This window comes from Prunus dulcis, chromosome 7 (genome assembly GCF_902201215.1).
Source record: "Prunus dulcis chromosome 7, ALMONDv2, whole genome shotgun sequence".
Taxonomy (NCBI): Eukaryota; Viridiplantae; Streptophyta; class Magnoliopsida; order Rosales; family Rosaceae; genus Prunus; species Prunus dulcis.
In genome coordinates this window covers 5,010,200-5,037,389 of record NC_047656.1, presented here as the reverse complement: position 1 = coordinate 5,037,389, position 27,190 = coordinate 5,010,200, and the positions used below count along the sequence as shown (strand labels likewise).

Genomic DNA, 27,190 nt, shown 5'->3' with positions numbered 1-27,190 from the left:
CCATCTGAACATTCTGGGAAAAATGCTTTCACTCTTGAGGGATTTCAAAGTTGGAAGAAAGTTAGAGATGGAAAAAAGTGTTCTTTTCTAAATCATGAGGGGAAAGATCCTAACTCCCCTCATAAAATTGCCGAAATATCATGTTTGGATTTGATGAATCAATCCCAACATATACAGAAAGTCATTGAGAATTATTCTTCCCAACAAATTGTAGACAATCGACTATGACTTAAGGTAAAAATTGAAGCAGTCAGGTGGCTTGCATTCCAAGGATGTGCCTTTAGAGACCATGATGAAAAAAAGAATTCAATCAATCGTGGAAATTTTCTTCAAATGTTAGAAATATTGGCTGCATATAATGAAAAAGTTGATGGAGTTGTCTTAGATAAAGCTCCCAAAAATGCTCTAACACATCACCACAGATCCAAAATGAAATTTTACATATTTTTTCAACTAGAGTGAAGAAAACAATCTGTGAAGAAATTGGGGAATCAAAGTTTTATATAATTGTTGATGAAGCACGTGATGAATCCAAGAGAGAGCAAATGGCAATAGTGTTGCGATTTGTTGACAAAGAAGGTCTTATTCAAAAGCCTTTTTTTGGGCTTGTTCATGTGTTAGACACTGAGGCATTAATGCTGAAAAAAGGTATATACTCTATATTGTCTCATACTTCACTAAATATTCAAAATATTAGAGGACATGGATACGATGGTGCAAGTAACATGCTAGGTGAATGGAATGGGTTACAAGCTATGATTTTGAATGATTTTTCATATGCTTACTATTCATTGTTTGGCACATCGATTACAATTGGCATTAATTGCATCATCAAGAGAAGTTATTCATGTTCACCACTTTTTCACTAAATTGACTTATATTGTCAATATTGTTGGTGCTTCATGCAAGCATAATGAGGAACTGAAAAATGCTCAAGCTGTTGAAATTGAGCACATGATTGCAATTGATGAGCTCGTGACCAGAAAAAGAATGAACCAAATTGGCACCTTACAAGGTGCTAGTGATACTCGTTAGGATTCTCATTTGAAATCAATTACTAACTTGGTAAATATGTTTAGTGCAACATGCACAGTTCTAATTAATATAATTGATAATGGAACTACTTATTCTCAACGAGGAGATGCTGATGCAGCTTATAAGGCAATAATTTCATATGAATTTGTCTTTATCTTATATCTTATGAAGAACTTATGGATATCTTTGTTAAGAAGAACTTATGGAGACCACTAATGATCTTTGTCAAGCTTTGCAATGTCAATCCTAACACATCGTAAATGCCATGAATCATGTTTCTTCCACTAAAGCACTCATCCAAGAATTAAGAGATGATGGATGGGATTCTTTGCTTACCAAGGTGAATTGTTTGTGTGAAGCACAGAACATAGATATCCTAGATATAAATGCTCACTATGTTGCAAGACGAGGTCAAGCTCGCCATCAACAAGATGATTTTACGATTAAGCATTATTACATGATAGATATTTTTTATGTTGCAATAGATTCTCAACTCCAATAATTAAATATCAGATTTAGTTATCAAACAACAGAGTTGCTTATTCTGGGGTCGGCTTTGGATCCTTGTGAAGTGAATAAATCTTTTAGAATTGATGATATTTGTCAATTGGTAGATAAGTTCTACCCGCAAGACCTTGAAGAACATGAGAAGATAGGTTCGAGAAGATAACTTCAACATTTTGAGAATGACGTCGTTCGACTTCCAGAGTTCGAAAACTTGTCAACCATTTCTGATCTATCTCAATGGATGGTAACAACTAGAAGATCAACGACATATCCACTTGTTTATAGAGTGGTTGTGCTTGTGCTTACTCATCCTATTTCTATTGCAACTGTAGAGGGATCATTTTCTGCTATGCGTATGGTAAAAACTAGGCTTAGTAACAAGATGGAAGACGAATTTCTCACAAACTCTTTGATTATGTACATCAAAAGGGAAATTGCATGAAAGTTTAGCATTGACTCAGTCATAAATGGTTTTCGAGATATGAAAGAACGACGAGTGTTATTTTGATACCTAATTGGATAAACAATTATTTTCTGCTTTTTTATTTTTCCAAACATTATTAAGGTTGAAAATTTGAAATTTTTTAATGTCTTGTTTGGTTTATATGTTGGCCTCCCAACACATAAATTCATGGTTTCGCCACTGCTCAAAACTAAACTATACATAGGCACATTGAGCCCATTCTATAGCCAATTGACTTAAAATCAACACAAAAATGTTAAAATACACAAAAACACTTTTTGAGGTGAACAATTTCCTAGTGAAATGACTGAAAAATGAAAAAAAAAAAAAAAAAAAACACTATGGAGACCTAATTTGCGTGCTGCACTGCATGGTAACATTTTTCCCATGAAAATTTGATTTTTTTTTTTCCCTCTTTATGAGAAAAATTAATTTCTTTCTTTCAATTGAAAAAAAAAAAAAAGCACTGTAATTTCCATAATCTTTCCACCCTAAAATCCAAGAAAAGTTTGAGCCCCAAGGATGCAAAAGATTTATTCTTGTTTTTGTTTTCCTTGCTTGGTAACCAAGGTGAAAATTGGGACCACTATAGTGTTTCTGTAGCAAAGGCTAGTACGAGGGTGATGCCGAGTGACATAGAGGTATGCCATTAATGCCCCTTCACTTGCTGCAATTGATTTTATTTCTTAATTTTATTATTAAAAAAAAGATTTTATTACTATTTATTTATTTAATACACAGTCCTTGTTTTCCACCGCTCTCAGACTCTCAGGCGGCGCTCTTCAATGCCATAATAAATAAGCTCACATTTGCAATTCACACTCTATTATTTACACAACATACTGGTCCCTGATTGGCCACAACGGCAAGGGCCAATGGAACATTAACACGTGTCAGCGAGTGAATGAGTGAGTATAAAAATCTCCCTTCTTTTTGGGGTTTAATTTTTATTTATTTATAGTTGCTTTCCCTTTCTGCTTCAGAAAACACATTGAGGCACGCATTGCCAGCAGTAAAGCCTGAAAAGCAGTTTTCTTTTTTCTTAAAAAAAAAAAAAAAAAAAATCTTAGGTTGCCTTGTTTGAAGTGAAATCCAGATTCGGGAGCGTCTATTATGTCCGAAAATTCCTCAAGAAATGACAGCAACGTCTTTTTCACTGTCTCCCTCCCAATCTCTGCTCTGCTCTCTGCTCTCTGCTCCCTGCTCCCCATTATGAATGGTCGGGTCTTGTGCCTTTTCTTCCTCCTCTTCTGCTGGTTAATGGAGAAGTGGGCTTGCAGGTATTTGAACTAAAACTTTGGGCTTCTAGTGGACTGTCTGGTCGTTTGCATGTTTTACTTTTTCAACCCAATCAAGCCCATCTCCAATTTTTACTCTCTCTGAGAAGCATTGATAGGGGTGGACATTTGAACCGGTAACCGATTTTGACTTGAACCGGTTCAATTCTTGGTTTTTGTCACTTAACAACTGAACCAGAATGGTTATATAATGTTGGCCTATATATTGATATATAAGTCATTTTTCTTATGAATCTAATGTTGGCCTATTCATCTCTCCTAACCTACCCATGGTCTCAACTTCCCTCGTATTCGTCAAAGTCTTCAAGCTCCCTCATCTCTCTCACGGTCTCATAGGGTGGTCCGTCCACACCTCCAATGTCATTATTCACTATCTTTTTGAAGTAACGGGTCCTTAAACTTCTCAACGATTTACATTTTTATCTCTCAACTCGTTTTTTTTTTCTTCCAATTTTTGTAGTCTTTCAAAACAAAAACTCAGTGCATTTGGACGAGGAAATTTAAAAGTACAAAGGATTTCATAAATGACGGAATTTAAAATAAGGGAAATTAATGTTCTAGAATTTGTAAAGTTTCTTGTTTGGGTGACGGATTTATAACACATAATTTAATCTTTATTTGTAAATTAATCTTTTTTAAAAACTCAATCTCTTTTGGGATTTTAGAAATGACGAATTTTAGATAGAATTTAAAGTTGAGATTTATGATTTCCAAATTCCATGTTTTTTCCCAAGCAGAATTTCTAAATTTATATATTTTTTTTAATCCAAACACGTGAATTGGTTCATGTCTATTTAGAAATTCTGACTTTTATAAAAATCCCAAGTTTATTTCCCTCATCCAAACGCACTGTAAACAAAAATCTCATTTCTTAATTTTCAGTCAAAATTTATGATTCATTAAAATAAAATAAAAAACTTATTCAAAAAAAAAAAAAAAATAACTTCAACGATTAGACCTCATGGTGTGCAATCTAATCTATGAGGTTAATATTGTCACGTGGAGAAATTTGTTTGATGAGATTGACAATTTTTTGGTGAAAAATTAACATGAGGAGTTTTGTGAAAATAATTTGAAAGCTCATAGCGTGTTAGTGTAATTTACAAAACTTTGAAAAATATAAATGGTAGTTAGTGTAAATAACACGTGTCTTCCCATAATTGCACACATTTTTCCCAATTTTATATTGTATGCCCATGTTAAAAATCACTAATCAAATCTTTTTTTCTTTCCTTTTCCTAATCTACCAAAGAAAAAACGTGTCTTGCCACTAGTATCATGATTCATGTGTTATATTTTATATGGTTTGCAATGAAGAAAGAGCAAGCCGACAATTGTACCAATAAAATGGATTCAAGCTCACCACAAACCACATGTTAAAAAATCACCAAGTTTATATTGTCTCCCAAAAATATTTCTTATCAATACACACATGCTTAGGAAGTCCATGTGCACGTTCATTTCTACATGTGTTAATGTGAGCTATATATAAACCAACACATCTATTTGATACCAGAAAAATACATACATATACAAAAATGTTTAATATTTCATTTTTGTATAACGAGTATCTACAAAGATGATTCATTTTAATTTTCACCTTAAGCATCTGAAAACCCAAGAGCGGCTTTGAATCCGGCATTAAAAAAACGTAATTTAATACCTGAAAAATCAGAAATTAACCCCAAAAAAAAAAAAAAATTGATCAAATCAAAGTAGTAGCCAACCTTCCCAATTCAACGAAAGAGTCCACCTCCTGCGACCTTACCAAACATCCTTTTAGTTGACCCACATCTCGACCGTCCATACAGAACCCACCAACAGTCCAGATTTCGCAACAAAACTTCCACATGTAAAAACCACAGCGAACCCCGTGGATCTTCTCTTTCCTCCTGGGCATTTTGTCACCCCGGACTCACCCACCAAACAAATCCAATACAGACTGAGAGTAAGTATGGCGAACCAAGTCGCGGACCACCTCGAGCCATGGCGCCACCTCCACGGCAAGGTCGTCATGGTCACCGGCGCTTCGTCTGGCCTCGGCCGCGAGTTCTGCTTGGACTTGGCTAAAGCTGGATGCAGGATCGTCGCCGCGGCTCGCCGCATCGACCGCCTTCAATCCGTCTGTGATGAAATCAACCAGCTAACCGTTACCGCGCCTTCTTCATCTTCTTCATCTTCTTCTGTGAATGGGCCTGGAAGCTCCAGGGCCGTGGCCGTGGAGCTCGATATCAGCGCCGACGGGCCAGCTATTGAGAAGTCTGTAAACAAGGCTTGGGACGCGTTTGGGCGCATCGATGCCCTCGTTAACAACGCCGGTGTTAGAGGTGAGCTTTGATTGTTGTTTAGGATTTTGCTTTCTGTCTTTGGTTCCTGAGAAAATTTTGCATTTTCTTGTTTTGTGTGTGTTAAGTTTAACATATGTGGTATATTGTACTTGGGTTTTTGGAGAAAGATAAATTGAGGTACTAGAACCAACAATAAGATTTAGGCTGTATAGGAAAACCCAAAACTTCCATTTTTAAAATTCAAAGATAAATTCAAGTTGTGGGATTTCCCTGATGCTTTGACTTGTTTAGTTTATCTGTATTCTTTTCTTGCATTATCATTGGTTGACTACTTGTTGAACTCTAGAATGATGGGAAGTGGACAGACAATAAAAAATTGCTGATTTTTAATATGTTATTTGTGAGCTTGATGTAAACTTTCTAAGCTATTATAACTTGAACACTAACCTTGTTCTGCCATTGAAGTCTTTTATCGAACACTTGGGAGACAACTCTTCTCTAAGATAACCGACTGCCTTATTCTCAGATTCCAGATGGGGTGAATTACTTGATGAGATTTGTGTGTGTGTGTCGGCTCTTAGAGGGAGCTGCTCTATTTATATGCAACACTTCAAGGAGTCTTGCCCACCAAGAGACTCCTTGAGGTATCCTTATTGCTATAGAACTGTTAATCCTAATTCTTATAGAACTAGAAACCCCTTTAGCCTTGTAATCCATATGGAACATTGACACAGAGGCTGCAGGTCGAGAGTTGTGTTGAATTCTTGATCAGTCTTGAGTCTTGCAATCTGATAATGAATAGAAGACCAATTCTGTAAGGATTGTGATAATAAACTATCTTACATTCTCCCACTTGGTCAAATATTCATTGTGACTCAAGAGCAATCTCTTAATGGCCAATTTAGAATCAACCTTCTCAGTTTCTTACCAAGCCACTGTCATTGATATAAACTCATATGGAACTGTCAAAGAACATGGAGCAACCAAACTCAAGTCTTTTACAACCACACATACAAATGTACATCAACACATGTGACTGCCAACTGAATTAGTATAAAAAAAACAATGTTGTGATCTACCTTAGAAAACTTAATGATCAAAACAAAGCTTAGCTCACCCTTACAAGACTACCAAGGTCTTAATAAACTTGCATGGCTCCTTCATAGATACGAAAATGCAAAACACATATGCTAGCAAAATTTTGCAAATTCTTCCTTCATCCACATGCCAAAACATTCATAAAAAATATTATTAAATAAACTGTAAAACAGTCTCGATTAAAACTAGCTAAAAGAAAAATAAAACTAAATCTGGCTCCCACAGACTCCCACAGACTTCAAGCATCAAAACTGATCTGTAAACCCATACTTTTAACATGCCTATGGAAAACATGATTAGGCAAGCCTTTGTTCAGGGGATCTGCAATATTGAAATCTGTTCCAATATGATCTAAGGCCGTATAACCATCTCGGATCTTTTCCTTGGCTGATAAAAACTTTAACTGTAGGTGTCTTAATCCTCCTGACCTCTTATTTCCTTTTGCAAAATAAACTGCAGCACTGTTGTCATTCCACAATTGGATTGGCCTTTGTATAGAATCCACGACTTTTAACATTGACATAAAATTTTTAAGCCACATGGCTATTGAGGTCGCTTCATAAATTGCTAAAAACTCAGCCTGCATGGTTGAGGTTGATATGTATTGTTGTTTGACACTTCTCCAAGCCACTGCTCCTCCTGCAAACCAAATCTTCTTCCCCTTTTTGAATGAAACCATCCGGTTGTTTCATGTAGATTTTTTCAATAAGGTTTCCATTCAAAAATGTAGTTTGAACATCCATTTGATGAAGGTGAAGATCAAAATGTGCCACTAATGCCATTATAACCCTTAAGGAATCTTTGGTTGACACAGGTGAGAAAGTCTCATTGTAATCTACTCCTTCTTGTTGTGTGAACCCTTTTGCTACTAGTCGTGCCTTGTATATGTTTATTTGTCCCTTTGAGTTTCTTTTGGTCTTGTAAACCCACTTGCATCCTATTGGTTTACATCCTTGAGGTAAATCAACAAGTTTCCATACATCGTTCTTGCTCATTGACTGGAGTTCAGACTCCATTGCTTCTATCCACTTATCACAGTTGTCACTTTGAATGGCCTGCTTATAAGATAGAGGATCTTCTGTGGTATTGATGTCATGTTCTGACTCTTGCAAGTATACGAAAAAATCATTGGACAGTGCGGGTCTCTTAGTTCTTTGTGATCTTCTCAATTCTAAGTTGTGAGGCTGAGGTTCTTGTTGCTCTATCTGCATGTCTTCTAGTGCAATTTGTGGAACTTCAGTTGTTAGATCATGATTTGGTGAGACTTGCTTGTCATTCAAATCAGTGAATGGTAAGATGGTTATATATCTCAGCATATTTTCCTTTTCAGCAGTTTCCTTGTTTTCCAAAATTTCATCAAAATCAAAGTTTTCCTCAGTGTCTGATTCAATATCATCTTCAATAAAAATAGCTCTTTGAGTTTCCATGAATCTTGTGCTGCTGTTCGGACAATAGAACCTGTACCCCTTTGTTCTATCCGGATATCCAATGAAAAAACAGCTCAATGTCTTGGAATCTAGTTTCCTTTCCATTGGATTGTAGAACTTTGCCTCTGCCTTACTTCCCCAGATTTTAAGATGTGAGAGACTAGGCTTTCTATTGCACCATGTTTCATAAGGAATTTTGTCTGCACTTTTGGTAGGAATTCGGTTTAGCAAATAATTTGCAGTTTTTAAAACCTCTCCCCAAAGAAATTTTGGAAGCTTTGTGCAGCACATTAGGCTCCTAATCATCTCAATCAAGGTCCTATTTCGTCTATCTGCTACTCCGTGTTGTTGTGGTGTCCCTGGGTTAGTGTATTGAGCCACTATACCTTCTTCTTGTAGAAATTTGGCAAAAGGTCCAGGGTTCCTTCCTCTCTCATCAAATTTACCATAAAATTCTCCTAATCTATCCGACCTTACTACTTTGATTTTTGAATCCAACTGGTTTTCCACTTCTGCTTTATAGACTTTGAACATGTCCAGTGCATTGGATTTTTCAGATATTAAGTACACATAACCATATCGAGAGTAATCATCTGTGAAGGTTATGAAATACTTCAAACCATCATGTGTTTGAGTGGGAAAAGGACCACAAATGTCTGTACGTATGATTTCCAGCACTTTTTCACTTCTTGTAGCACCTTTCTTTCTCAAATTTGTCAATTTCCCTTTAACACATTCTATGCAAACATTGTCTTTGTCATGGTGGTTAAGTGGTGGCAACAGATTTTCTTTGTTAAGCAAATTCATTCTTTCAGCTGAGACATGTCCTAGTCTCTTGTGCCAAAGTTTATAAGATTCTTCTTTTTCTGCTTTTCTTTTAGTGCTTATCACATTGATGCTTAGATTTCCAGTGCTGGGATTTGGTTTCTTGCAGTTTAATCGAAACATTCCATCATTTAGAAAACCATTGCCAATCATAACTTTATTTCTGAAAATGGAGAATCCAGACTCATCAAACTCAAACTGTAAGTTTGATTTTACAAGCTTACTAACTGAAATAAGATTCCTTTTCATAGAAGGAATATAAACTACATCTACTAACTCCAAAATAAAACCAGACTCCAACTCGATCCTAGCTAATCCAATGTACTCCACCTTGACTCTTTCTCCATTTCCTACGAACACCTTCATCTCAGCCTTGCTTGGCAGCCTCTTTGTTTTGAACCCCTGCAAGGAATTAGCCACATGAACTGATGCACCACTATCTAACCACCATGAATCTGAAGAAATCTCAATTGCATTAGACTCAAAACAAACATGTACTTGATTCTTACCTTTAGCCTTTTGCTTATCCAACCAACGCTTGTACCTGTCACAATTCCTCTTCATATGACCAAACTTCTTGCAGAAGTAACACTTGAGTCCTTCTGGTTTCAGTCCTTTAGTCTCCTTTTCTTCCTTGTTTTTCTTTCCAACGATTTTGCCTTTTCCAAAATCCCTTCTGAAGCTGTTTTGAACCATATTAATCTTTTCTTCAGCCTTATCTTTCTTCATATTTTGTTCTTCCTGCACACAGATGCTTATGAGGTCAATTACTGTCCACTTCTCCTTTTGAGCTACATATGTGCTTCTAAGATGCTTGAAAGTACTAGGCAGAGAGTTTATAGCAAAATGCACCATCATAGTTTCATCCACATTGACTTTGAGTGCCTTCAGTTTGTTCCCAATTTCCAGCATGTTCAGTATGTGTGTTCTCACACATCTTTCCCCATTGTATTTTGTATCAGTAAGCTGTCCCATTAGAGTTCCAATCTCAGCCTTTTCTGATTCCTGAAACTTCTCCCCAATAGAATCAATAAACTTCTTGGCATTATCACATGATGTAATGCTTCCCTTGACAGATGGTGAAATTGACCTTCTCATGATTAGAATAGCCATTTTGTTTGCCTTAACCCATTTGGCATATTTTGCTTTTGCTCCAGCAGATGCATCTGCATCAGGTACTGCAGGAGCATCTACTTCAATAGCCATCTCATAGTCCAGCAGACCTACAGCAATTTCCACATCTTCCCTCCATTTGGTGTAGTTGGAGCCAACGAGAGTTTCAATCGAGTTGTGATTAACTGAAAAAACACATAGTATATATATGTTTAAAAACTGAAAACCCCATAACTTTAAAACATGATCGATTCTCACCTTTAGGTGAAGAAATCAAAACATGTTTATCAACACTAAGACATGAAAATCACATAAGCTTCCTGTACAAGAAAGGTTCCACATCTTTGGACAGAAGAACAACCTTGATAGCCTACGTGTTTCATCTCTTATGCTGTTCTGCTGAAAATAATTGCACGATAAATCATTCACATCTTTGGATAGTGAATCATTCATTATGCCTTTATTTTCAACACAAGTTTGATCATAAAACTTTGAATGTACAGATCTTGTTGTGTCTGAGTTGCTTTGGCTTGCGCAGAGCACGGCAAGAACTATACAAAACTTTGATCAATTTCTGTTTGTCACAGCAAGGTGTTAAGTTTAACTCTTGCTATGTCAAGTTTCTTTAACCTTGAAAACTTAATTATCCTTCAATTTTCAAGTTCTAAAAGCTGCAACAAAATTGGTTAGGTAGAAGATAAAATAACTTATGCTCTGATACCACATGTAAACTTTCTAAGCTATTATAACTTGAACACTAACCTTGTTCTGCCATTGAAGTCTTTTATCGAACACTTGGGAGACAACTCTTCTCTAAGATAACCGACTGCCTTATTCTCAGATTCCAGATGGGGTGAATTACTTGATGAGATTTGTGTGTGTGTCGGCTCTTAGAGGGAGCTGCTCTATTTATAGGCAACGCTTCAAGGAGTCTTGCCCATCAAGAGACTCCTTGAGGTATCCTTGTTGCTATAGAACTGTTAATCCTAATTCTCATAGAACTAGAAACCCCTTTAGCCTTGTAATCCATATGGAACATTGACACAGAGGCTGCAGGTCGAGAGTTGTGTTGAATTCTTGATCAGTCTTGAGTCTTGCAATCCGATAATGAATAGAAGACCAATTCTGTAAGGATTGTGATAATAAACTATCTTACACTTAAATCCATTTGAGTGCTACAAGTATCAGCTGGCTGGGTCTTCATTGTAAACAGAGTTCCATGGACAATGTAGATAGTAAAATGTGATAATTGAGTATTGTAAAATGCGATGTGTTTGAGATCACATGCTGATGCTCCTTGGCAGTTTAAGATGTCGATTCAATTCTTTGTCATGCTACTGCACTTGATGTCAAATGAGATGAGTCAAGTAGGTGAAAGTGTAGTTAGGTGTCGATGACAAACGCAAACAAGGGAAACCTTTGCTTTTCTGTGTGGTTATGTTTAGTCCAGCACGTTCTGTGTGTGTCAATGACAATGAACAATGTGCGTCTTCCACACTCTTAGACACTCTTGCAAGACCTGAGTCGGCATATGTCTGGGGAGTCATTTCATGCATGATTTGAAATGGAAAAAATTTGATTTTAAGCGGTGGTTGTTTTCATATTTTAACATACAAAAGGTTCTATAAGAAAACAAAGATAAAAATATGCATTAGGCACTAAAAAACATTAGATAGTGATTAATTTCATGCTCCCAAATTTAGTGTCTTAATATTTAGAGTTTGACCTTTATCACAGACTCACTGTCTGGGTATCATATTGTACCTCTGTCTGTTGGTGTATCATAATCGCTCATTTCCATCTGTGTTCCTTAGGTAATGTGAGTTCCTCGCTCGAATTGTCTGAGGAGGAATGGAATAATGTATTCAAGACAAATTTGACAGGGTCCTGGTTGGTGTCAAAATATGTTTCTATACGCATGCGCGACGCTGATCAGGGAGGATCAATCATCAATGTATCTTCCATTGCAGGTCTTCATCGTGGATATTTGCCTGGAGCTGTAGCATACAATTGTTCAAAGGCTGGTGTAAACACCTTGGCAAAGGTATCTCCATTGACTTAACATAATTTTGTTAATAGCTTAAGAGAAAGGAATCATACTTTTTTTTTTATCCGCTTGGCTTAGCTTGGCTTTTGGCCTATAATTGAATTATAACAACTTGGAAGGAATACACTGCCTCTTGGGGGTGGTGGGTGTTGCTCAACACAAGCAATAAAGAAGACCATTACAACGTCTTTGAATAAGGAAGGGGTGGATTTAATAAGAAAAAAGAGACTAAGGACAGAAATGAGCCTAGAATTATTTCAATTCTTTTTCAGTCTACTGAAGGAATATTGTTATTAGGCGTACGGGACACCCTCTAAATTTCCTTCTATTCTCCTTCCTGGTTGAAGGAAGCTTTTGATTCTTTGTCTTTTTAGTTCATTAATCGCCACTGTTTTAAATGCTAGAAAACTAGTCATCTTAATGTGGTCTATCTTTTGTATGGGAAGGGTTAATGACTTGAAGCTATTTGGCTTAGGCTGAGCCAAGTTACTGAGCTTTTACCGAAGCTTAATCAGAGTCCAATTTGAGCTCTGGCTCACCCCAATTGCATGAGTTCCTTGTTGGGTTAAAGTTCAGATCATGGGTTATGGTCAATCAACCAAATGAATCTAAGCTGGTCCGTGGGTATCACAACTCATGGCCCGCAGTTCGAGTTCATGCTGGGCAAACACATACAATTTCACTCGATATTTTTCAAAACTTTGCCTTGGCTTTGTTTGAGATATTGTAGATTCATCATGGTTTTAATTATGACTTGTTCTTGCCAAATATTGTGCTTTGAGAATTATGGTTTATAAGACAGTGTTGTCGAAATGGCATTGCAATTGATAAAAAGGGGGAAAAAAGCAAAAAGATTCAATGTCCGAGAGCAATTTGAAGATGCATGTTATTCTTGTGGAAAGGAAAAAAAACTTAAGAATTAGAGAACTGTAGTTAATAAGAAATAAGAATCATAGGCACACAAAAGGTAGAATAAATATTTTTGGTTTTTCCACTTCAAATTCTTAGCTAAAATTGATGATAAGCACCTGCTTATTGTTAAATAGCCATTTGTCACATTGACCACTGGTTGACCAGTGTGTTACCGCACCTATCTCGTTTTTGCTTTTGTTGCCTCTGAGAATTTCTGGAAATGTATTGTGAATTACTGATCTATTCTGTCTTACTTTTTTTTTTTTTACTTCCATACATTTTGACTGTTAAAATTTCCATGTACTTGTCTCTGCACATGGTAGTGTAAGTGAAGGGTTCTAATTATTATTAAGTTTAACAGGTTATGGCTATGGAATTGGGAGTACACAAAATCAGAGTGAATGCAATATCGCCAGGACTTTTCAGATCTGAAATCACGGAGGGTCTTATGAAAAAAGACTGGCTACACAATGTGGCTATGAAAACTGTCCCCTTAAGAACATTTGGCACTTCGGATCCAGCATTGACATCACTAGTTCGTTATTTAGTACACGACTCTTCTGAATATGTTTCAGGCAATGTCTACATTGTTGATGCAGGAGCCACCTTGCCAGGTGTCCCTATTTTCTCTGCCCTTTGAGATTTTATGTCGATTATACTCATGAGGAGCAAAAAAGAGTACAGAAGCAAATAAACGTAGGAAGAACGGATATGGTACCAGCCCTACAAGTTCAAGATTCAAGAATGATAGAATGTCTAGCTTAAGTGGTTTGGTCAACTTCCTATTAGATTTTTTATGTGCTTAACGTGTATCTCAATATAACAGAACTTTGTTAGGGTATTGGGGCTGAAATTTCGGGTCCTCCAAGAAGTAATCTTGCAATCAATGTTGAGAAGCTGGACACTTTTTCGCTTGCCAACAATAAGGAAAGGGGGACTACTTGCAAGAAAACACTCCGACACTCAAGCTAGTGAGTGTTCAAGTAGATGGTAGTAGAACAGTAATAATGTCATTTTAAGTATTGGCTCTATGTTCCGTGTTCCTTGTTTTTCTCTTATGATCAGCAAGCATTCCATAATGGACATGTTAGTGGGGGTTATTATGTATGGCTTGGCTATCAAGTCTAGCTATTTTGGAGAAAATTAGGAAGACGTGTTGCTTGATTGTTTACTTGAGGAGTAAATTTTGCTCCTACACAAGGGCGATGCAATTTGCTTTAGAAATCAAATGTCTCTGTTACATAAATCACTTTCCGTAATTTAACTTGACCTCATTATGTTATTTGTGTTTGGACAACAAAATATCCCAAACTTGATCGTGTCTATTTGTTTGACTTTATCTTCTAATTAAAAACACTGTAATTGATCATTCCAATATTTCGTGCGTGGCTTCCTCGAAGCCTGTTCTCATGGCAATACTCAGAGTAGGCTATAGCTAATAAGAGGCAGAATTATGTTGTGAAAATTGGTTTTGGCTTTGATAAAACTCTGATTTTTTATTATTTAAATTTTAAATATTTGATGTTGAAGGAAAATTACAAAAACACACCGGGGGGGAGCCATACCGCTTGGGAGCAACACCAAACGAATGCCAAAGAATTATTTAGGGCTCCCTACTACTGATGTAGATTCAGAGATGGATCAAGGACGGTATGTGTTATCTGGTATTGGGAGATGCTCGCATTTGCCATCTTGTAACATTTTTCCTGCTGAGGCAACATTTTATCTTTCCAAATATGATAGAATGGTTCAGGACTTGGGAAGCTTATTGCATCCGCAGGAACTCATCCAGTTTGCCGGTTCTCGTTGTCATATGCCAACATTGTGTAATGTCCATAAAAAGAAAGTAAAAGATGAGACTTTATCCACAAAAAAAAACAAAGAGTGGGAAGATTTTTCTTATGTTAGTATTTTTACCTCCTATTGTATTCAGATTTGCCAGTCCTACTTCCATGCCATTGAAAATATCCAAGCACGCATTGCAGCTGACCATTCCTGATGTTTGTAAAGCTCAGTGCAAGGTCTTGAAGTAGTTCTTTGCATCGCGAACAAATTTGAACGGTTTGCTGCCTTTCCAACAGATTGGGAGGGATTGATCCTCAGTTGCATCCTTTAGAGGCTTTCCATTTAAATCATTTACCACCTGATAACATGAGTTGGTGATGGTTAGTTTTCTACAAAAATTATTATCAATTAACCATACAAGAATGCTCTCTATTGTTCTCACCTGGTAAGCTTGGGAATTGAAGTGTAGGAGATCCCACTACCAAATACCACCATGTGAAGGCCCTTGACACTAGTAGGCTTGCTACCAAAGCCAAGTTCTGCTGGTTCAGATGAGTAGTGTTTCCTGAGAATAAAATCATCAAGGTATTATATCTATGAAACTGGGAAAGAGGAAAAATACATATATATATATGTTATGGAAATGTGATCTGTTTTTTCGGTATGGTTCAGGACTTGAAGTTCTTTTTCTCCTAGTCAGAGAACTTGAAGTTACTTGTCATAAGTTCAGCCAAGTTACTGAACTTTTATGGTTAACCAGAGCGCAATTTCAGCTCTGCTTAACCTGGTAGAGCTCCCGTGCCAGCCCTCAAATTCCACCAAACACCTATAAAAGAGACCTCAAAACCTCCTCCCACCCTTTTACCCTAGTTACTTCTCCATCCTTACTTTTCACAGTAACCGTAGAGAGAAGAGTAAGTAAAAGCTGAGAAAAGGTAATTTTTCATTACAAAGAAGTTTTGTGCAAGTGTGAAGGTATGAGTCTAGAAACCCTTGTAGTATTGTCGGTTCGGAAATAATTAGGATTCTTTCTGAAATTGTTAACAACAGTTTTGGAAAAGTATTTATGTTTGATTGTTAATTCAGTAGAAGGGGCATCACAAATTTTTTTAGTAAGAGGTCATTGCCAAAAGATTTTGTTTAAAAGTTTTGAAAGGGCCGTATAACATCTTTGTGTTTCTTAAAATCATGCACTTATATGATGATATGAGTGGACTTTTATAGGTTAAACTTACTCTGTGAAAGGTGTGTGAGCTTTGGACACTCAAGGTAAGTAACTAGACTCGTTGTCTGGGATAGCAAGGAGACTTGTAAGTTTCGTGTCATGTTAACGACCGGTTATCACTAAGTGTTTTCCGAATTGTGTTATTAAGGCTGCTCCAAGTAGCGATTACATTAAGAGCATGACATCATAGTAAAGTGCATAGCATATGCATAGTTTTTGTTAGACAAAAGATGTTTTACAGGATTTCTTGTTGATAAAAAGTAGTAAATGTTTCGCCGTAATAGGGAATTCTCGGAAATGACTTTAGAATTTGTTAAAATAGTTTCAGGACCTACGGAAATGCCTATGGTAGAAAAATACAATGAAAGGTAAAAGGAACGGTTCATGGTGAATGGACCATGCCAAAAATTTAAAGGTTTAAAGGAATGTATACTTGTTCAAGAGGTTAACAGCATTGTCTTCCATGAGGCGAGTACCAAGGATTTGAGCAGGAAAAGGAAAGGGTAAAGAATAAAAGGTTTTTGATTTCTTCTTCTTTTTAATTGAGGCATACATGTCATATAGCACAATTATTCTCATATAGCAGACATACTGCTTAAAGCCTTTAACTGAAGTCTTTGTTTATTTTGTCTATTTGTTAGTTACTGAGTTATGCTCATTAAATGTTTCAGTGTGAGTCTCAGGTGAGAATGAGGGGTAGGCCGGAGCAACTGGCATTGGACAAAACCAGGGTCGGAATGGGATCAGGTGTTTTCATGTCTCATAGTGCCCGGTTTGTCTTGATTTCTACAACAGGGTCCCATTGGAGAGTCTAGTTTAGGAGATTATTGTTAGTTTGAATTGGTTTCTTCTTGAATTTGATACTTCAGACATTAACCTTACATTTGCCACCTTGTAAGTTCTGCAATAGACAAAAAGAACTATTTTCTCTTAAGTGACATTTTATCTTGCAATTATGGCAACGGTTCGGGACTTGGGAAGCGTATTGCAATTTGCAGGAGCCCATCCAATCTGCCGATTCTCATTGTCATATATCAACATTTTATCTCGCAAAGCGATATCTGTATATAGAAAGGAAGTAAAAGATGAAATTCTATCTCAGAAAAGAAATTATAAATAAAAAGAATCAGAACGTTTTTGTTCTGTTAGTATGAGTTACCTCCAATGATATTCAGATTTCCTCGTCCTACTTCAGTGCCATTCAGAATCCCAAGCACACATTGCCATGTTTCTGACAATGATGATCTTGTTGGGTATGTTTTTCAAGTGTTCTATTCTCTCTAATACTCACAGAAGGCAGTAAATGAATGAAGAGAAAGAATGAGAGAAAATAGGGGCACTCACTGTAACTATAAGATAAGTTTCAGGTGATAATTGCAGCTGAACATTCTTGGCATTAGTAAAGCTCAGTGCTAAGGGCTTAAAATAGTTCTCTGCGTCACGAACAAATTTGACTGGTTTTCTGCCTTTCCAGCAGATTGGGAGGGATTGATCCTCAGTTGCATCCTTTAGAGGCTTTCCTTTTAAATCATTTCTCACCTGATCACACCAATTGATGGTTAGTTTTCTATAAAAGATAGTAATCATTATCAAAAGTAGAATGCTCTCTGTTGTTTCCTTCTCACCAGAGTAACTATTGCCTGATAAGCTTGGGAATTGAAGTAAGTGTAGGAGCTCCCACTGTCAAAAATCATGTTAAGTCCCTTTACACTGGTAGCCTTTCCATCAACACACAAGTTCTGCTGGTCCACATGAGCAGCGTTTCCTGAAAATAAAAATCATCAAGTTATTATCTCTATGGAAATGCCATGGATTATGTACAGACTAGAAATACGAAAATTCTGTGGTGCCCTGGCTGTATCTGTACAGCCACTTATCCAAGGGTTGAGTTTGCATTTCAAAAATGGATGGCTGAGATTGAATGACTGGGTAACCTATTCAGCCCTTTGTTATTTAGCAGCTAAGTCACACGTGCGGTAGGAAGCAGTGAGATTGAATACTTAGCTCTCCTCTCTGGTTGCCCAAATCGAAATTCGTAAGAGCCCATCCAATTCTGAGCGCCTCCAGGAACTCTTCCTTTTGCTTGCCCAAATCCAAATCCTTAGCGCCTCCACGAACTCCTCTCTTCTTGCCCACTGTCTGTGCTTGGCTGCGAGGTCTTGTCTCTGCTTCAGAAGGAACTCTTCCTCTCACTTGCCCAAATTCATCGTAAGTGCGTCCAACTCTTGTCTGTGCTTGGGCAAAACGCAGCTGCAAGAAGGAAATGCTCACTGAATTGAGGTCCTCAAGTCTTCTCTCTGCTTGCCCAAAACTCATATGCAGATACCAAATTGATGGCTTGCCCAAAACTCATATGCAGATACCAAATTGATGGTGGGTCCAACCTCCATGATGAAATGGTCACCAAATTGGAGGTATTTAATTAATTTAATTTGATTTGTTGGCATTGTCTGATATAGAATTTCAATGTCACAGGGGAAAGAATTTGTAATAACAACGTGGTTGTAAAAATTTTGAAGATCCTTGGCTGTTAACGATGACATTTGAGTTGGTGCCAAAAGGAAGTGTAAGGAGAGGCGTTTGAAAGTATGGAAACATCAAGTAAGATTTCAAAGAACCCTCTTTCTGGTTTAGGACTTGAATGTGATTTGGGTAATGAGTTGATGCAATTGCATGTTTTTGGTTGCAAAACAGTTATACGTGGTGCAATTATTGACCTGAGTATGTGCAATTGCATGAGATTATTCATTTGTGTTTTTTTTAAGAGAAAGTATGTTAGCACATAGAGTATAAGGTCATTTCAGTTTGAAATTATGTTTCTCAGGCATGAAGGGGTCTGGTAAGATGGACAGGGGTCTAGAGACATCAAATGGTGGTTGTAGTGATTCAGGGTATCTGGGTGGTTGTGAAAGGTCGAGTCATAGGGCACCGACAACAGAGACTGGGCATATGTCGGTCCAACATATGGTTAGTCAAAGCAGTGATGATAATGATGTTGACATGATTGCACCGAGGAAAGAAGATGTTATGGGAAAAGAGTTTAAAACGATAGAATTAGCAGAAGAATATTATATGAGTTATGCAAAGGGCATTGGATTTAGCGTGAGAAAAGACAAATTGGTGCGAAATGCGGAAGGGAAAATATGTAGGAGACGGTGGTGTTGTTCTAAAGAAGGTTTGAGAAATGAGAAGTTTAATGATCGATCAGATAGGATTCGACCACCAAAGCCAATTACAAGAGAGAATTGTTCTGCCCATTTTTGGGTGGGTTATGAGAAGAAACGTGACGTTTACGTCGTTACAAATTTTGAACCACATCACAATCATCAACTAGTTACTCCACTTGAATCACCATATCTCCGATGTAACCGTGTTGTTCGAAATTCTGATTTAGCACAAGCAGTGGGAATGCGAAGAGCATTGGTTAGAACATGTCAAACATATGAGTATATGGTCGACCAATGTGGCGGGTATTTAAATGTTGGTTTTCAAATAAAGGATTTGTACAATAAGTTGGATGCATCACGGAGGGAAATTTTGCTCGACGGTGACACAGAAGCTGCACTATCTTACTTGAAAGCGAAAGGAGCAATGGATCCAGAATTCTTTTGTAAGTTCAGTGTTGACGAGGAAAATAGGCTTGGTAATTTGTTTTGGAGGGACTCCACTTCACTTTTGGATTACATTGCCTATGGGGACGTCCTCATATTTGACAGCACATACAAAACAAATGTTTATGACAAGCCCCTAGTGTTGTTTGTTGGTTCGAACAACTACCGTTCTACTGTAATGTTTGGTTGTGCATTATTGCAGGACGAGACATTTGAAACTTACAAGTGGTTATTGGAAACATTCATGGCATCCATGAAAGATAAGAAGCCAATATCAATATTGACGGATGGCGATGAGGCAATGCGTAAAGCCATTGATGATGTGTTTCCCATGTCTAACCATCGGTTGTGCTCATGGCATGTGTCAAGGAATGCACAAAATAACTTGAAGGATGATGAATTGGTAAGAAATTTTCAGGCATGTATTTGGGAACCATTTGCATTGGACGAGTTTGAGAAGAAATGGGAGGTTCTAAGGGAAAGAGCGAGGACTCCGAAACAAAAAGAATGGTTGGAAATGATGTATGCAAAAAGTGACTCATGGGCTGAATCATGTTTGAGAGGAAAGTTTTTCAGTGGTATGTGCACCACTCAACGCGTGGAGTCTATGAACAAGTATGTGAAAGATTACTTGAGGAAAGGTGTGAAGTTGTTTGAATGTATTCCAGCAATTGATAGGGCTATGTTACGTCTTAGGAATACCACGGCAAAGGATGGTTTCAACGCAAAGTACTCAACACCAGTCCTTAAAACCGCATTGACAAAACTCGAGCAACAAGCTTCTTTGATTTACACGCATAGATGCTTTGTATTGGTTCGTCAGGAGATCGAATCTTGTTCAGCACTCATCCATGATAATGTGATGCATAATTTTGGAGGTCGTGTATACGTATTATCAAAATATGGTGAACCGCATAATAAATGGACTTGTGTTTACCACGGTGGGGAACAGATACGGATACAGTGTGGATGTCGGAAATATGAAAGTGAAGGGATCCCGTGTTGCCACCTGTTTTATGTAATGAAGTGTGAGCACCTTACGGAAATTCCTCCAGCACTCATAATGAAGAGATGGACAAAGAGTGCCCAAACTGATACATGTAGGGAATTTATCAGCAAAGGCGAAGACAGTAGCAAGGAAGTTGTAGAAATGGCGAGGTATGGAAGTTTAAGTGCTATGTCAAACAAAGTTTGTTTTTATGCATCAAAGAGTGCAAATGGTTATGCCATGTTGACGAATGAGTTTAGTAGATTGGAGGGAATTTGTGAAGGCTTACGGCAAAAGGAAGAAGAGACGAGTCTGAAATTGGGTAGCGCTGAGCAATGTCCTTCAAATATTGTGAAAGATCCAAATATCGTTAAGACAAAAGGCAGTCAAGCAAGGCAGGGTGGAACGCGCAAGCGTCGACAATGTCAATTGTGTCGCGGATATGGACATACAAAGCGTAATTGCTCTCAAAGAAACTTGCATCCAAGTAGAAATGCAGGTGTGAATATCCCATCAGGTAGTGAAAGCTATCAGTATAGTTCTGATAAAGGGCCGTCCCCGGACATTAGCTACAGTTATCCTAGTCAAACGATTTCTTAATGCAGAAGCAACAATGTGGTTGATTTCTCTGGTTCTGATAGTTTTTCTACTGCAGACCCAACTGGTTCTACCCCTAACAGTGACGATGGTTTCTCATTCGACAATGGTGAACCTAATTCCCTATGTACTGGTTCAACCCAAAACAATTGTAGTTTTGGAACTTGGTTTACATGTAAAAATTCACATGAAATGTAGATTCAGTAATAGACAATATGCTTTCATATGATTGATATGTTATTGTTTTATGTATGTAATGTTAAGAAACGATGTTATGACTTGTAGGGGGTGCTTGAACGGAAGTTTTATGTAGGAGGCGGTGATCCAATATTGTCATGTAGCACAATTGATTTTCCTAAATATCCCCAATTTCAATAAACACTATGTGCTTAACTCTAATATTGAATAATAAACATACGGTCATCATAAAGAATTGGCTTCGTTTTCTTTGTCTTTGCGCCATACATTAATTACGTTTGCGTTTTGAAGGTATGTTTATTTTGCACACAGCCGGTTTCAATTTGCATTTCACAGATGCAATTGCATGACGGTGATGCAATGCAAGGCCGGCTGTGCGCAAACCCCGAATCAGGAAAAATGATTCATATTTTTTTTTACATGCATAACTACACGTAATTTTTTTAACTATCAATTGAAGTTGAGAGAATAAAAAACGGAAAGGGGCAATAAGCCGAACATTGTTTCAGTACAACAATGATTAATACTCGAAAATACGTTGTAATGGTCATTCTAATGTACCACAAATGATTTTCCAAAACAGCCCGATTTTCGTATAACACAATGTGCTTAACCATAATATTGAATGGTACACATATGGTCTTAATAAAGTATTTGCTTTGTTGTCTTTGTCTTTGTGCTATACATTTAGGGTTGGGCATGCGTTTTTCAGGTATGTTTTGTTTGCACACAGCAGGTTTGTATTTGCATTTCACACATGCAATTGCATGACGGTGATGCAATGCAAGGGTCACTGTGCGCAAACCCCTACAAACGAAAAATGGAACTCCATATTTTTGTGTACTTCCACAATTACACCTTTTTTTTATAACTAGAAATCGAAGTACATAGCATCAGAAATGGTCAGGGGAAATATGCCGAACATATTGTATTACAAAACGGACCAATGATCCGGAAAATTGAATCGTTTCCATAATTTACTTGGTTTTCTTTCTCTTTGGGGTACGTGGACGAAGACATTTCTGAACTTTGCCTTTTTGGAGTGGGGAGTCTTGTTCTGCAGTCAGATTCCCCTTTGCTGCCGCCCCGCCGTCATCGGCTTCCTCATCCTCATCCCCAACCTCGTCCTCATCGGCTTGCTCATCCTCATCCCCAACGTCTGTCTCGTCGATCCAACCATCGTCTTCATCTTCCTCTTCTTCCTCTTCTTCTTCCTCTTCCTCATCTTCTTCATGCTCTTCTGGTATCACAATTTTTGTCGTCCCTTTTGTACCTAGGTGGTCAGCTTTAAATTTTGTGCGAAACTCCTACATACAGGGAAACATTGACATATATTTTTATCAATTTTGTGATGATGGTTTGCAATGCAGAATCTGTCAGCAATGTATTTCAAAGTGCAATATTGAACATCCTATACAGCGAACTTTACAATGGAGGTAACAAACTTACATGTTCCGCATCATCATCTATGACGTCTTCACCAATACCTGAACTTCCAATGGTTGTTCCCGAGGTGTTCTTCAATTTGGCCTATTACAATATAACAGCGTTCATGTTCAATACCATGGTCTGTCAGTTCATATTAACATCCGTGAAGGTTGTTCATTTTATGAAATCAGTCTGAAATGAAAGTCGACCGACTCACAATCTCTTGCCGTAGGAGACTGATCTCTATGCTTGCTTCCAATGAAGTTGAAAAAAGTACGGCATTCAACCCAGCATTCAGCTCTAAAATCTCGGTCGCAGCTTCAGCAGTTACCTACATTGAGGCACATGCAATTACACCAATGACCACATGAAATTTCACAATGTATGAATATATCACGCAATGGAAGCTACTTACATGTGTCACACCAGCAGGTAATGGTAGATCAAGGCTATCTTGGCCACGCGGTATCCGCACAAGTTTACTTCCATTTTCGGCTGCCCAGCATGGTATTCGCACTGACCATGGCTGAGGAGAGATGTTTCCTACCCTGATTTTGGCCCCTCCGAGATTTCGATCTTCTCCTTCCTGTGGAATTTAGGTATCATTTTAGATATGAATTTCATGCAGCAAGTGTAAGTACAGAACACGTGTTCAGCGTATAACGTACCGCTTCACGCAAGTCCTCATAGTGGCGGTACCTTATGTACTCATCTCTGTAGTGGCCATAGTTGGATGAATTTGCAAGCCATTCTGAAGCGGGGTACCCATTCAGTGCTTCCCTGACTTCTGCCTCATCATTTAGCTTATAATCAGAAAGCATTGTCGTCGGTGGAATTTTGGGTACTTGAGGTTCTGTGGTGCCTAAACTTTGCATTGCGACTCGCTCTCCCAAAAACCAGGCTGAACCAGCTGGTCCCTCAAGTAGGATTCGTTTACGGGTTGCCGACACACTATTTATGACGGCTTCCGGCATGTCGGATTCATTGGTCCCCCATGGGTTCCAATTAACCTGCAACACAAATTGGTTACCTCACGGACTCATACATTTGAAGCTACACAACATTTCTCACAAACTTCGAGGTTTATACCTGATCATTTGTTAGATGTCGCATCATCACTCTAAAATGTTCCAAGTGATGTTGCAAGTCCCGCTTTGATTTTGCCCCAACCCACCTCAATGTTCTGGGCCACGTGTTCAAGGTCCCACTGGGCCTTGATAAAGCAAACGGCTTTAGGTACTCGCAAGCCCATACCTACACAAGACAAGTTTACAAATTAGTAATTTAAGCAAAAAATTATGTTGCACTTTGCGGATATTCAATTCGATGACACTAACCTCCCATGCCCTCCAATACCCGCCCATGCTTGATGACCTGCCCCTGGAACAAGAATCCAATGATCTATACAAGCAAGCCAACGCCGCACCGCCCCAGTCATATTTACCAATGTCTGAGACTATTTCCAGACAGGGGGCGTAGTGCATACTCACGTATTGGCTCTTGTCATTGAGGAATGAGGAGCCAATCAAGCACAGTATAAATGCCCTTGCAATTTGGTCAGCTTCTTTATCATCTTTCGGATTCTTCTTCCAGTACGGAGTGCAAAGGCTTTCATACGGCACTCTCCTTTCCCCTGCCAGTAGGTCTGCAATTGGCTTCCCAAACAATTTCACCACCTTGTTCTTGTTTCTGTAAATGTCCAAGTCGTACGTTAATCGCTTCCCACCAACACGCAATCCTGTGATAGCTGCGAAGTCCGTCGGGGTCATTGTCATCTCTCCAACTTCATCGAAGGGGAATGTGTGGGTAGTGTCCCACCATCTCTCAGCTAAGGCCACAAGTAATGGCCTATCCCCTTTCTTTCCATGTCCCAGTATTGACAAAAAGGGCAAAAATCCAGATTCTTTCACCTTTGCTTTCACCGTGTCGTGCATTGCTTTGTTATACCATGTAGCACATATGTCGTTGTTTCCACACCCTCTGATTTTTTTTAAAGTGAGCTGCATAAATAATTTTGGGTTTAGTAATCTTCATTTGATTGTGACCCGGTAAACAAAATTTATTCCAATGTGTGAAATGCGAAATGTAAACTTAAATAATAATACCTTGAAGGAGATATGTTCCTCCAAATCGAAGTGAAGCACGGGTGAACAAGGATTGCGGTCTCTTGGTATGAACACACGTACCCCGAACACCCCATTACCCATAGGACCCGATATTCGTTTGGCTGGCGTCCGTTTTTTCGAGCTTGAGGAAGCCGCTGAAGAGTTACCTTTCGTACCCTGTGCAACTGTGGTCTTCAGGCGACGGGAACCTTGAACAGATGGTCTAACCTCGGTGGCCTTGTGTTTCGTCCTCATTGTTGATTCGAATATCCTTCATTATTGATTTCAAATGGCAAACAATATCCAACCGATTATCTCTATCTCAACATCAAACAATACAGTAACAAGTTTGACCAAAAATAAAACAACACATTAACGAGACATAATCTCAACCTGTTCATTGTTAAAAAACACCCACAACGAAATATAGACAATGACATCTCCAAAATGACAGCAATGACAGCCAAAGGATAACAATTACAGCCAAACCAGCAATCTATCTTCACTGCCGCAGCTCATAATTTATATATTAAGCTTGACCTAGCTTTTTCCAAACCAGCAAATACATCTCAAAAATGAAAGCAAATACATCTCGAAAATGAAAGCAAATACATCTCGATGCGTAATGAAAAGCCAGCCAAACCAGCAATTACATCTGGAAAAAAATTTGCAGCCCATTCTAGGAACGAACCCTTCTCTAAGGTAAAACAATGTTTTTAGAAATCTTCAAATAGATTCATGGGATTTGCCAAATCAGACCCTTTAGATTTATATTGATGACAGATGGAATGGTGATTGACAACAATTGCTGTATACTTCCCTTGGAACTCAGAACAAGCCAATTCAGTGAATGTTCAGAAGATATGATTCGTTTACTTTATCCTTACAGCCTTACAACGAGTACAATGAAAAAGAACTTTGTTCCTTCTTTAACAAAAATAACAAGGAGAAAAAGCTACTAATAAGGTCTCCTGCATCCTTCCCCCCACCGTTCTCCAATCAGAAGAAATGCAAAAAGTGACAAAAGGTGAAGTTTTTTGTTTTAATGAACTGGGTTGTGGGAATGTTTTTTCAATAAAACCAAAACTCAATAAACTGAGATTCTGAGTTTCAGGAATGAGGACCCATAAACTGTTTGTTCATAGTGTTTATCTCTCTGTATCTAGCTAAAGCCACAAGATATGAAAAATGCATGAAACATAAATGGGTCTGAAAAATAAAGGACACCCCATCTCAGAGAACCCAATAAATGAAAGACAGAGAGTGAGTGAGTCAAAAAGCCAATGAGAAATACAAACAAATGAAAAGCTTTTATCACATACAGGTAAATGCTTTAATCACAGAGGTGGAGTTTGAATGCGTATGAAATTATGACATGGACCCATTCATTAAGATAGATAGAGTAAGAAGAGCCACACAACACAAAGAGCAAACACACATAATAGAGATAGAAAGAGAGGGAAATACAAGCACATACAAATAACTGGGATATGCAAATTAGAAGATCAAAACGTGTACCAACATTGAGATAGGCGGACTCACAAAACTCACACAAACCATCACAAAACGCACACAAACCACAAACCACAAAACGTGCACCAGCATTGCATTTTGTATAATAGTAGGATTTCCTAATGAACAGAACTCTGCTTAGAGAAGAACCCAATTGGACAAACTACAAATGAAATTGTAATTTACGTCATTGAGGAAGAAATGCAGCATACCCAGATGGAATTTCACCTCTTCAGGTAAGGACTTTGAGCTTCTGCAGAGCCCAATTGTGCAACGATGACGTTGGTGCGTGAAGATGACGCTAGCTGTGCAGGGATGACTCTGGCTGTGCGACGATTACTCTGGCCGTGCGACGAAGACTCTGGCCGTGCGACGATGACTCTGGCCGTGCGACGCTGACGAAGGCTGTGCGACGATGATGCTGGAGGTGCGACGCCAAAGAGATTTTTGCTATGGGCTATAGATTGAAAAGAGGAATTAGGGTTGGCCTTTAGGAGCAAAAATGAAGTCGGTGAGAGGGTTTCAATTTTGAGTTTGAATTGGATTGGGCTTCACGGGTCAAATTGAATTGGGTTTGGGCTTTACGGTTAACATTAAATTGGGTTAGGGTTTAGGGTTCAATTTGATATTGGGTTGGGCTTTATGGTTAAAATTGAACTGGGTTGGGCTTTACGGTTAACATGATATTATGTTGGGCTTTATGGTTCAAAATTGAATTGCGTTTGGGC

General features: G+C 38.2%; 3 protein-coding genes across 4 annotated transcripts; 2 read left to right on the top strand and 1 right to left on the bottom strand.

Moving 5' to 3' along the window:
- The first annotated feature begins 5,191 nt into the window (after positions 1-5,191).
- On the top strand, positions 5,192-14,259 carry LOC117633731 (3-oxoacyl-[acyl-carrier-protein] reductase FabG-like). Of its 2 annotated transcripts, none has more exons than XM_034367462.1 (3): positions 5,192-5,630; positions 12,025-12,098; positions 13,375-14,259. In XM_034367462.1, exons 1-3 carry the CDS (start codon positions 5,258-5,260, stop codon positions 13,651-13,653), a joined length of 726 nt encoding a protein of 241 aa, XP_034223353.1. In that variant the 5' UTR covers positions 5,192-5,257; the 3' UTR covers positions 13,654-14,259. The 2 variants fall into 2 exon arrangements, with proteins under 2 accessions (XP_034223353.1, XP_034223352.1); XM_034367461.1 differs by having other exon boundaries at positions 11,869-12,098.
- A 4,352-nt stretch (positions 14,260-18,611) lies between these two features.
- LOC117635231 (protein FAR1-RELATED SEQUENCE 5-like) lies at positions 18,612-21,222 on the top strand. The gene is made up of 2 exons (XM_034369582.1): positions 18,612-18,744; positions 18,848-21,222. The coding sequence occupies exons 1-2, from the start codon at positions 18,612-18,614 to the stop codon at positions 21,220-21,222; spliced, it is 2,508 nt and encodes an 835-aa protein (XP_034225473.1).
- A 1,172-nt stretch (positions 21,223-22,394) lies between these two features.
- LOC117635230 lies at positions 22,395-25,205 on the bottom strand. The gene is made up of 9 exons (XM_034369581.1): positions 24,951-25,205; positions 24,183-24,845; positions 23,935-24,099; positions 23,514-23,855; positions 23,261-23,431; positions 23,063-23,176; positions 22,867-22,947; positions 22,691-22,724; positions 22,395-22,576 (listed from the first exon to the last, which is right to left on the bottom strand). Exons 1-9 carry the CDS (start codon positions 25,203-25,205, stop codon positions 22,395-22,397), a joined length of 2,007 nt encoding a protein of 668 aa, XP_034225472.1.
- Between the last annotated feature and the right edge of the window lie 1,985 nt (positions 25,206-27,190).

What these genes read in the sequence shown, in the direction of transcription:
- LOC117633731 (XM_034367461.1), top strand. Translation starts at nt 5,258, where the DNA reads ATGGCGAACCAAGTCGCGGACCACCTCGAGCCATGGCGCCACCTCCAC. An exon ending in TAACAACGCCGGTGTTAGAG is followed by an intron (nt 5,631 to 11,868) that starts GTGAGCTTTGAT and finishes TGTGTTCCTTAG; the next exon opens with GTAATGTGAGTTCCTCGCTC. An exon ending in GTGTAAACACCTTGGCAAAG is followed by an intron (nt 12,099 to 13,374) that starts GTATCTCCATTG and finishes TAAGTTTAACAG; the next exon opens with GTTATGGCTATGGAATTGGG.
- LOC117635231 (XM_034369582.1), top strand. Translation starts at nt 18,612, where the DNA reads ATGGAAACATCAAGTAAGATTTCAAAGAACCCTCTTTCTGGTTTAGGA. An exon ending in TGGTGCAATTATTGACCTGA is followed by an intron (nt 18,745 to 18,847) that starts GTATGTGCAATT and finishes TATGTTTCTCAG; the next exon opens with GCATGAAGGGGTCTGGTAAG.
- LOC117635230 (XM_034369581.1), bottom strand. Translation starts at nt 25,205, where the DNA reads ATGAGGACGAAACACAAGGCCACCGAGGTTAGACCATCTGTTCAAGGT. An exon ending in AGGAACATATCTCCTTCAAG is followed by an intron (nt 24,846 to 24,950) that starts GTATTATTATTT and finishes TTATTTATGCAG; the next exon opens with CTCACTTTAAAAAAAATCAG. An exon ending in ATTTAAAGCTGACCACCTAG is followed by an intron (nt 22,577 to 22,690) that starts GTACAAAAGGGA and finishes TCGACGAGACAG; the next exon opens with ACGTTGGGGATGAGGATGAG.